The sequence below is a fragment of the Rhopalosiphum maidis genome, chromosome 4, assembly GCF_003676215.2.
Source record: "Rhopalosiphum maidis isolate BTI-1 chromosome 4, ASM367621v3, whole genome shotgun sequence".
Lineage (NCBI taxonomy): Eukaryota > Metazoa > Arthropoda > Insecta > Hemiptera > Aphididae > Rhopalosiphum > Rhopalosiphum maidis.
The window spans coordinates 24,611,331-24,622,496 of record NC_040880.1 but is presented as its reverse complement, the minus strand read 5'-3'; the positions used below and the strand labels follow the sequence as shown (position 1 = coordinate 24,622,496).

General features: G+C 31.1%; 1 protein-coding gene across 1 annotated transcript; it reads left to right on the top strand.

Moving 5' to 3' along the window:
* The first annotated feature begins 2,417 nt into the window (after positions 1-2,417).
* LOC113547949 (AT-rich interactive domain-containing protein 1B-like) lies at positions 2,418-10,743 on the top strand. Its single transcript, XM_026948549.1, has 3 exons — positions 2,418-2,771; positions 7,633-7,749; positions 8,225-10,743. Exons 1-3 carry the CDS (start codon positions 2,748-2,750, stop codon positions 9,563-9,565), a joined length of 1,482 nt encoding a protein of 493 aa, XP_026804350.1. The 5' UTR covers positions 2,418-2,747; the 3' UTR covers positions 9,566-10,743.
* Positions 10,744-11,166: the final 423 nt, after the last annotated feature.

Sequence of the window (11,166 nt, the reverse complement as noted above, 5' to 3'; positions counted from 1 at the left end):
TGGTCCTAGTGATCGTGTCGCCCGACAGTATACCTATACCGTAGGTATATTAAGACGATTTACTGTAAATAGTTCACGGGTGTGTTGTAGTCGGGCACATTTTTTTTTTTTTGTATACAAACGACATGCGGATATTATGGATACTGACCAAACACGAAATACCGTATTTGTGTGATTGATTAACTGAACTCCGTTTAGTACGTTTTTCAACTATATGCATTATTGCTGCAACGAAAACAATACTTAATATTAATTAAATACGTGCGTGCCGCCTTCAGACGAAGTTGATAGATTAAATTGTCTTTGCGTCCGATGTGTATTTTATTTAATTCTTGTTTTGTAATAAATCCTAAATTATCCAACCTACATACAATGATATGTATTGAAATTTGTAAAACAAACAATTCGTTCAATGATTTTGTTTTGAACCAATCGTGAATTAAATTGAATTGTTGAGCAACTGGTTACGCTGTTGTTCTTTTGTTTCTACGCTGACATTTCGAAATTATAACAATCAAAACAGTACAATATATTTGTATAATATATAACACACAACATATAGGTAATAGGTATATCTATTATGTATACACAATAATATGCATGTAACATATCAAATACTAAGACGATTTGACGGTTTTTTTAACAATTTTTAATTACTGTTGAAATTTATATGGTTTTTAATTATCTTTACTAATTATAAATTTATAAATTAATAATTGTAGTAATGAATAAACCTAAATATTAAATAGGTATAGATATTTTATTACGAATTGTTATTAACTCATCTAGGTATAAGTTACATAAATACATTGATATATTAAGATGTGCCGATTTTGATTTATAAAATTCACATATTATTAAATATAAATATTCATTTAAAAATTATATTCACATATTATTTCGCTAAATAGTAAAAACATTTCAAACGAATTATTTTTATAATTTTTAAGAGTATAAAACGAGTAACTACTTAATATTCTCTCAAATGCCTTTTATTTATTTCTATATATTGAATGTATTTTTTGTTATCCATCTTTTATTAGTTCAAACAGAACAATCTCTCTTAATTATTTTGTTTCGATGAAATCCACCTCTGCTTCCACAATCAGCCAGTTTGCTGTCATCTTAGGAATCAAGTGTATAATGAATACACATACAGTTGATTCTTTCCCTTTTCCGAGTTTTTTTTTTTTTTTTTGTCATAAAGTGCTGTTTTATTTTCCTTTATGTTGTCTCTTTACAAATCGCTTTTAGTTTTCTATAGTAAAAACTCGTACCTTTCCATAAACATTAAAAAGTAAAATTATTTTAAGTAAGTAAACGCATTGTACAATTGTAGCCGTACTGTGAAACTTGAGAAATGCATTTTTAAAAATTAAATATTGGTAAATGTAGGTACCTACTTATTAAATATTCTTAGCTCATAAAACACATCTTTTATTAGAACCATATTAAGACATTACATTGTAATCAAGTTATAGTTCCTGCAGCATACGGTATTTGACTATCCGAAATTTGATGTTGTTTGTTAGTTAATTAAGTAGCGGAGTGTGTTAAATACTATTTATATAAATTTAACGTGGTACCGTAATATCGAGAGGCTACTGCAACAGCTCAGCTAGGGCGCTTATCTTTTGATGTACACCATTGCTTGTCATCAAGTAAATAATATTAAAGGTTTTTTTTTTTTATTACTAAATTCATTAAAACGTATTAATTCTATCTGTTATTCTACTGCGCTATAGCCTATCAATAATAATATCTAATAGTCATCATCATTATCAGTTCATATTATAGTAATGCAGCAATGCGTGCAGAAAACACGTACACAACTGCACTACCGAGCGGCAGTATAACATGACGTTCGCACATATGTAGGTAGATTATATATTTATAGACACATATATTATTATATTATTGTTGTACCGTTCCGGAAAATCGATTTCATTAATAATATAATAATATTATATAGGCACATATAGTATAGGTACACCTAGTAAACACCGTAACTATGTATGATATATACTACCTATATTATATTATATTATGTTATGTTATGATATTCCTACATCCATTGTAGACCAACCGACAGCACACACGTCGGTAAAATAAAATATGTATGTAATATATTTTTGTATATAAGGCATATTATAGTAAGTGGAAATCTAGGGTATTTATAACAATGTCAGAAGACGTAACTGCAGGATAATACTAATATAATATCACATACACACGCGTATAACTCCCTCTACCTATAAATCCTACTGCTGTTTTTTTTTTTTTTTTTGTTATCCTTTCGGTTATTATGTCATGGCTCGGGTCTGGTGGCAGAGAAAAACGGTACTAGCAGTGAAAAATGGAGGGAAACTAAGGCGATACATAATTAACGGTCTCGGGCCAGTGTCCGTCATAGACCACGCTACCATCATACCGGGAAATCGTAGTTGTTTATTAGATAAAGTACAGAGGTGCTGCATTATCATTATCATTATCGTTACTCTTATTATACTTTTTATTTTTGTTATTAGTAGTACATATACTATCGTTGTGGTCCATGTTCTAAATATTATTATTGTCAGTTCCTCCGGACAGTTCAGTCGACGTCTACAAAAATCCGAACGGTGGGCCGTTTGCAACTCTAATATCGTCGTCGTCGTCACAGACCAAACTTCTAGAGATACACTATAATATTAAAATATAAAGGAATTCTGAGAAAAAAAAAACATTAGCCGGTCTGCTTGCAAAACATGAACTCCGCACTTCCAAACCGAGTAAGTTCCTGCATACTATACATAATATTATAATATTATATACGTACATAACAATAATGTAATATTATAATCTCTTTTGAATATCGACTGCAACTACTGCGATTTATAACTCGCTATCTAAGATATCGGACTTTTTCCATCACGAAAATAATTTCTCGGCGAGTGTTTTGAATATTTTTACGAACGATTTGTGAAACGTGGGTACCCAGCACGTGATACACAATAATATAATATGATTTTATGCCACAAATAAGATAAACTTAGCGAAAAATACATCACTCTGAAACGTATATGTCTTTAACATCAGATAACAGTTAAGTGTTTGCAATATGTATCGTGTTTTTCATTATAAATTCAAGCACCCCCATTGCTGGGAAAATCGTAAATTCGCATGTAAGATAATCATTTTAGTTTATATAAAAGATATAGGTAAGTAGTTGTATTATATATAATATATACATTATTTCGATACGTAGCAAATGACGTGAATGAAATTGGAGATATTTTACAACTACTGTTGTTTTAGTATATTATTACAAGGTCATATCGTATTACATTATACTGAGTAAATATTTCAGAGTGATTTATTTATATGTTTATTAATAAAATATTTATTTTTAATAATATAGAATATATTAAATATACTTTTGGAACCAATTATCGAGACCTTTTATGAAATTCATTTAGAATTAAACCTTTCAATAAAATAATTTTTGCCCAATAAAATATATTTTCTATACATTTTTTAAAATATAATAGCTTAGCTTTATATAGTTACTTAAAAGAGCCCTATATATTCTTAAGATTGACAGATTATAGATTAAAATATCGATACACCAGATAACATGTTAGGATTATTGTAGTTTAATGTTTAATTTGAATTTTGAAAAAAGTATTGGTAGGTATCTACTATTTAGCACCGAGAACACTATACATCTTAAATAGAACATTTTCATATAATTTCAATTTTTTACGAATTATGGCAGGTAATTAGAATTACTATTGACATAATTTAAACATAAGATCCTGTATGATATACAGATAGGTAGTTTCAGACATAATTCGTTCAGAGTAACTACCTACTTTAAGTTTTGTCTTAAAAATGTATACCTACGGTATAATCATACTAAATCGTTTGAAAATGTAATCTAAATTCATATTTTTTCTCATCACATATAATGGCATGTAGAGGTGCAAGTAAAAATTACACTTTTGTATTATGTTTCGCTCTAGTCGATTTTCTCCTCTTACGTAGATTACGTTCACTATATAATAACTAAAGTAATGGGTAATATTGTTATTGAAAAATTTTCCTATCTAAAACTCTCAACTATATTTCATTAGAGAGTGACCTAATTTGTTTTCAGACCTTCTAATATTTCCAACTCAGTTAATTTTTACAATTTTAGTAAATTTTATTTTATTTATAAATACGTTTTGAAAAAATAAATAAAATTAAAATAAACACGTTGGTAATTGCTGTAGATTATATTTAGTTTTGTACAAACTTCCTGACTAACAATATTGGGGATATAAAGTTTTAGACAAGGACTTATTTTGAATATGAATTTATTATAAGATATATCAAATCTATTAAAATTAAAAACTTACGTTAAAGTTGGTACTATACAAATAATTATAAAATATGAAAAAAATCCATTTCCATCTTTTCTGTTTGACTTTATAATGGTATAATGATTTTAAAATTATTAAAAATCTTGTTTTTTTTCTTCTGAATAATTTAATATTTAAACCGAAGTCAACTAATCAACTAAATTATTCGCTATAGTAGAATTTATTTGCTTGAAAATATACAAACTATTTAAGAATTATTTATTATTTTTTTTCGTTTAAAATAAACTTTAATTAACATATTATGCGAGATAACGTATCATAATATTTGGATTCCTTCATCAGAAAGTCAACACTAAAATAAAATTGAAAATTGATTTACAGCTATTACTCGAGCGTTGTTCACTGTTGAGTGACGTAAAATTTGAATAATTAACCTCAACCTAAATAATATGGTACTCGGACGATTTGTTTACTTGGAAATAATGCACGACATATCCACATTCCAAAATTGCCATAAATGTGTGTCTATAAGTATTGCACTCAATAAATATTTACTTACTAGGGTATAATGGCAATTTGTTTTGACCGATACAATAAAAATATCTATAATATACTTATACTTACACTGAAATTTCTAGGTAAGAAATACTCATTATATATAAATTATATTGTTTTTTTTGCCTACTTTTGAATGTCAATACTCGGACAATAATATGATATGACAGCCAGTGATTCTATTAAAGTTAAAAATTATATTAACATTAGACTTACCCACAACTTGCAATATCTACCATAACCATGATATATAAAGGGCAAAACATCATTATATCGTATCAAATTTATAATTTAAAAATAATATTGTACGGTGTACATATTATATGTATACATGTATTATGACTTGTGAGTACCGAATAGTAAGGGACACGGATATTTAGTTTCTAACAATAGCCGTAATAAAATATTATCATTGCAGATACTAGTGTTTGAAAATTATTTTTAATTTTAAGCATTAAAAATTCGAGTTTCTATAAATTAAAAATTAGTTGTTTTTGACATTAGTTGTAAAAAAAAAAAAATTTGCTTATTGCTATTTATGAAATAAATAATAATATGATATAGATCTGAATGAGTCGCAAACACAACTAGGCATTGTCTGTATTTCATCTAAAAATATTTGATTAAATATTGACTAAATTTGGTTTTTTCATTTATATATAAACACTAAGCAACATACAAAATACAAACGTTAAAATAATCGATTATAAGCAAGGCTGTAAATTTAATGCACTTAAAAACTATTAAATATGCATGCATATATGCACTAAAAATTGACAAAATATGCTCTGAAATACTTAAAATATTCTCTCATTTTTCAAAAATATGCAAAAAAAACTGTTAAAATTTCCCTTTTATTCTTATTAATTTTACAATCAAACAAAGAAATCAACGTGAATAAGAATAATACTCGAACACAGGTATGCCGCACGTTGGTCAATGGATCACACCAAACTAAAAACGATTGTCTAACGATTTTTGTCATCTGTTATGTACGAGTTGATATCAGTAAATTAATTTAATCTAGACTTCAATAATAGTAAAATAGTCAATAATACACATAAAATAACTGACTAAAAATAAAAATAAAATGGTACTAAAAAAGCATTTATACAAAAATATCTTTAAAACATGCATTTATATGCCCTGACCCATCAAATATGTAAAAATATGCGAAATAAGTCAAAACAAATTTTGGTCGAATCCATTATTATACAGTGTAGCGAAATAAAACATGTAAATGCACTTAATGCACAGCATTGATTATAAGTAATTATACATTTAATTGGTTTGATTACAATATATTAAATCTAAACTTAATTGACTAAAATGTTATATATGGATATTTTTAAAATAACCAAATTCTTTTTAAGTGCTTAAGAAAAAAAATATGATACATTATGTGGATTGAGGATTTCGAATTTAACATTCAACGTAAATACTAAATTTAAATTATGCTATCACTTTATTAATTACAAAATAAGAATATTTTAATTTTTAATATAGAATATATTATTGTGTGTACCCATCAATATAGTTTTTATGTACTTAAATCTATAATGCTATTTAAACGTTTATTTAATAATTAAGATTATTGAAGTTCTTTTTCTCCTACACGTTAAATTATGTAAACATCTTAATGCAAGCCTGCTAGGTAAGAAATATTTATTGACACGATTAGATTTTTATGTAAGCTTACAGAAAATCAGCTAAAATAAAAATAAAATATTGTTATAATATTATACATATATGATAGAACATAGATCTATTTAATTCTTGAGAAAAGTGGAATATTCATTTATTTTTTATTTTTGCTAACCATCGATGTGTCATAGGTACCTTGTATTCGATCGTAATAAGCCACTAATGATATTTAAAACATTGAGTCAACGAGAGAGACACCGTAAGAAAACGTCAAAATAATTCGTAATAATATGGACGTAGATAAACAAATATTGTTGCGTTGTATAGGTCTTGAATTTGAACGTGAATTAAAATTCACGTGTTTTTTTGGTTCACATATTATAGCGTACTTAGCTGTATTATTGTAAAAAGACAAGACGAGTGCAGCAAATGCTTCATGTTCAAAGTAAATAACTGATTACCGATCTCCGTTGTAATCGTTGTATAGAAACTAGAAACCATTGGAATGTACTAAATGCATTGCAAATAAAATTCCACATGTAATAATAAATGAGTATATTAATAATAATGAAAATATTAACGTGAAATAAATTCACAGATTTATGTGCAGTTAAATAGAAACAGTGCGTTGTGTTCGAGGGAGTAAAAATGTGTCATTTTTTGTATTTCACAAAAGAAAAAAAAATCGATTTATTTTTTCAGACGTATCAAATTTCAGCTTATTACATCTACATATTAATTTATTGTTATTCATGAACTATCGTATGTAATTGTTGAGAATCCAAGCAAAACAGATATAGATATTATACATTTAACAAATCAATATAATGTTATTTAACATTATTAACATAACACACTAACTATAACCTAACTATAAAATACTAAAATTTAAATACGATTATAATTATTTATTTTCTTGTCATGGTTTAATTACAATTGATGACCAAAAACCAATGTAAATATAAACGACAAAAATATTTACGCAATTATTTACTGCACACAATTTTTATTCTGTAGCAGACAGAGTGTATTATATTGTAAACTGTAGTCTCCGACTGCAATAATGATATGAGAAATCCGTTTTTAGGCGTTCAGAATATTGATTTTTGTGACATGGGCGCATAGAATTGTGTGGTGTCAATATTTCGGTGAGCAGATAGGGGACGGACGTGGTCATAACGAAGAACATCATGAAGATCATCACGTAAGTATATGAACAACGAACTTTATATATTATTAATAGTAGTGGTAACTGGTAGTTGTAGTAACAGCTTTACTGCTTTTCGTGAAATCTATGGGATGTGAATAATCGATTGAATATTGAATATTATATGAAAATAAAATGAGTTTAAATTATGTTTTTAAAAGGAGAAAAATGTAATATCAAATTTGCAAACCAAAACAGAAATAAAATTCAGGATACGCCATATGCGTGGGTGTCAACATTATTTTTGATTCTAAATCAAGTCTTTTAAAAACGATTTTCTGCTCACACTTTTTATTTTTTTCATCTGACAATAATAAATTAATAACACCGTAATTAATTTTTAACATAAATTTAGCATTTTAAGTTCTATTTAAACTGATGTCGTTACTTCATTTAATCCGACAGCTAGTGTCGTCTATGACCGATACCACTGTGAATGAGTTTTGAATTCGAATTTTCGATCGGTTCGCAGGTGAAACCCTTGTACAAGTACGGGTATTGGGTGCACGATCCCAAAACTAAGGATGTCAAGAGCCACTGGGAACACCGGGACGGAGACACGGTGCATGGCTCGTACTCGTTCCTTCAACCGGACGGGCACATGAGAGTGGTTGAGTACACGGCCGACAAGCACAACGGGTTCAACGCTCACGTCAAGTACATGTACAAAGGACACGGAGAGAGTAGCGACGGAGGAGGCGGGGATGGCGGTGGATTCGGGGGCAGTGGTGGTGGATTCGGGGGAGGCGGCGGTGGCTTCGACCTTCATTTAGAGGATGCGTCGGGAAAACAGTCGGCGCATATCGGAGGTAGAGGTGGCGGAGCAAGTGGCCGACCGAAGCAGCCGTTGCAAAAGTTCTACAAGAAACCGCGGACGGAAAAACAAGGCGGCCAACCGGGCCAGTACAAAAAGCCTCTTCAGTTCGACGGCCGTCCGAAGTCGGTCGGCGGCTACAAGAAACAGCGACTGTCGCCGACGGGCGCAGAACAGTCGGCCGAAAACCACGTCGGCGGCGGCAGACCCAACGGCCATTTCGATCAATTGCCCAAGTTCGGAGCGCCCGGACATCATCACGCCAATCCGCTGCGCGGCGGCAGCAGCGGTGGCGGTAGCCCCGAACGTTATCACGTGAATCAGCTGAGCGCGGGCGGCGGCAGTCCCGAACGTTATCAGGCGAACCATTTGGGCGGCAACAGTCTGTTCGGGTATTTGGCCGAGGACCAGGGCGCCGAACAACCGGCCGAACACTTCTCCCGCAAGTACTCATCACCGGCGACGGCCGACGCGTCCGCCTATCTGACCGGCATCCAACAGCTTTCGTCCGAACACGACCCGGTGGTGCACCGTCAACCGGACGTCGCGCCCGCGGCGTCGACGGAACGCCAGCACCACAGGAGCTCGTCGGAGGAACGACAGCAACAGGTGCCAGGCTCGGAGCTGGAGCCACCCCGACTGCCACAGGAGGACGGGCTCGACGAAAGACCTCGCGACGACGGCAACGCACCGGTGCAGTACGACGACGACGAAGACAACCGTTCGCGGGAACGGGACGACGGGGACTACCGGGACGATCACGCGGCCGATTCCGCAGACGAAGCACCGGTAACCGTACAACAGCAACCGTTACGAGAATACCGTTTCGAGGAGCCGTATCCGTTCGAAATTCCCGAAAACGTGCGGATCCCCAACAAATACCAAAAGAGACACTTGCCGCAGCCCTCGCTAACAGACTCGCACCGGTATACGGCCGCATCGTCGTACTTCCCCAGCTGGTACCGCGGCAACAGCGACCTGCACGAGCACTACCACTAGAAGAGACAGTGACTGCGGGGAGAATTCGGGGCCGAGTTCCGACTATTCACCAGCAAAACAGTATTAGTATCATAGTTGCGATTTGTTGTATTATTTGTTATTATTCTTAAATCGTTTTAGTTTACTGTATACCGATATTTCCACGGTGAGAACTGTATATGGGGCATAATTGTCTATATAATGTGACTTATTGTTGTACACGCATCGAAGTACAGTAGAATACAATTATAATGTATCGTTTTCGTCGAATCCATCCGAATACATGTTTCATATTCGATACAGACTGTTATTATTTTTATACAGACGCGTGTGTTCGGCGTTTGGGTTACCGTATTTATGTGTTAGTAAATTTAATATTATTATATGCATGAAGTTACCCCAATTAAAACTCTACTGTCACGACAACAGTAAACAAAGTCATTATTTTGCACGACCATAAATTAACCTATGACGTATCAAAGTTGCAGAAATTCAACGACAACACCGTCGACGAACACGTTACTATATGCGATAACGAAACTGTAGCAATTGTTACAGGCATAGGCGTTTCGTATCCATTCCTAGAGGTTTCGTGAACGTACTCGTGTCTTATTTGAATAATACTATTAAAAAGAACTTTCAGCGTTCGTCATCTACTGGGCAAAAAAATATGTCCAGCAGTGGATTGAAAAACATATTGGTATCGGGAAATCATTTTTCTATTATAAACGAATATCATTCAGATAGTAGACAGTCGTTTGTATTGAAAAATCACGTAACTCGAACTAATCAAAAACAGTTTTCAAATCCAGAAAGAACATTTTATCGAACCTGAAACACAAATTACAATATTTTAAAGCCCTTTTCAATAAATTACGTTCTTAACAATTTAATGTTTGATCCGCAGTGAATGATATCGGACTAACAAGGACGTATCTAAAATACTTCAAACGGGTATTTTCTACAAAATAAATGTTTAAAGTGACACTTTTTATTCATAAATACCTCAATAAAATGTTTATTGTATCAACTTCTTGCAAATATCTTGTGTTTAAAACACTTTAATTTTTGCTTTCCATCACATATTTATGAGAATGTTTACTTATTTTTAATTTTTTTTCTACATTCATCGTACGACTGTTGTTCAATTGTTCTTAATTTTTAAATCAATTCGATAAAAATTACAATCAATATATATTATTGCTATGACTATAAGTATGTATAATAAATAAAATATTAGGTACAAAATAATTATTTGGGTACATTTTTAACTTGTAACTATAAGATTATTAACTATAAATAATATTATAATATGTAGGTTTATTAAGGTATTATTGTATATGTATATTGTGTATTATACTATTATGTTAATTATTCATACTAAAATATAATATATTATATTATACATTTAGTTCGTTATTTACATAATTTATAAAGTCATTTCAAAAAATATATAAATGTATAAAGCGAATAAGACATTTCAAATTCAAAAACAAAGTAGATAACAAAATAACTCTTTTTTTTTTTAATATTAATTTTCCTTTTTTTAATACAATTATAATTTATAGTAATATTTTATTATTTTAATAAATTAGTTTAACAATTTTAATGTGTTGTAATAT

What these genes read in the sequence shown, in the direction of transcription:
- LOC113547949 (XM_026948549.1), top strand. Translation starts at nt 2,748, where the DNA reads ATGAACTCCGCACTTCCAAACCGA. An exon ending in ACTCCGCACTTCCAAACCGA is followed by an intron (nt 2,772 to 7,632) that starts GTAAGTTCCTGC and finishes ATCCGTTTTTAG; the next exon opens with GCGTTCAGAATATTGATTTT. An exon ending in AACATCATGAAGATCATCAC is followed by an intron (nt 7,750 to 8,224) that starts GTAAGTATATGA and finishes ATCGGTTCGCAG; the next exon opens with GTGAAACCCTTGTACAAGTA.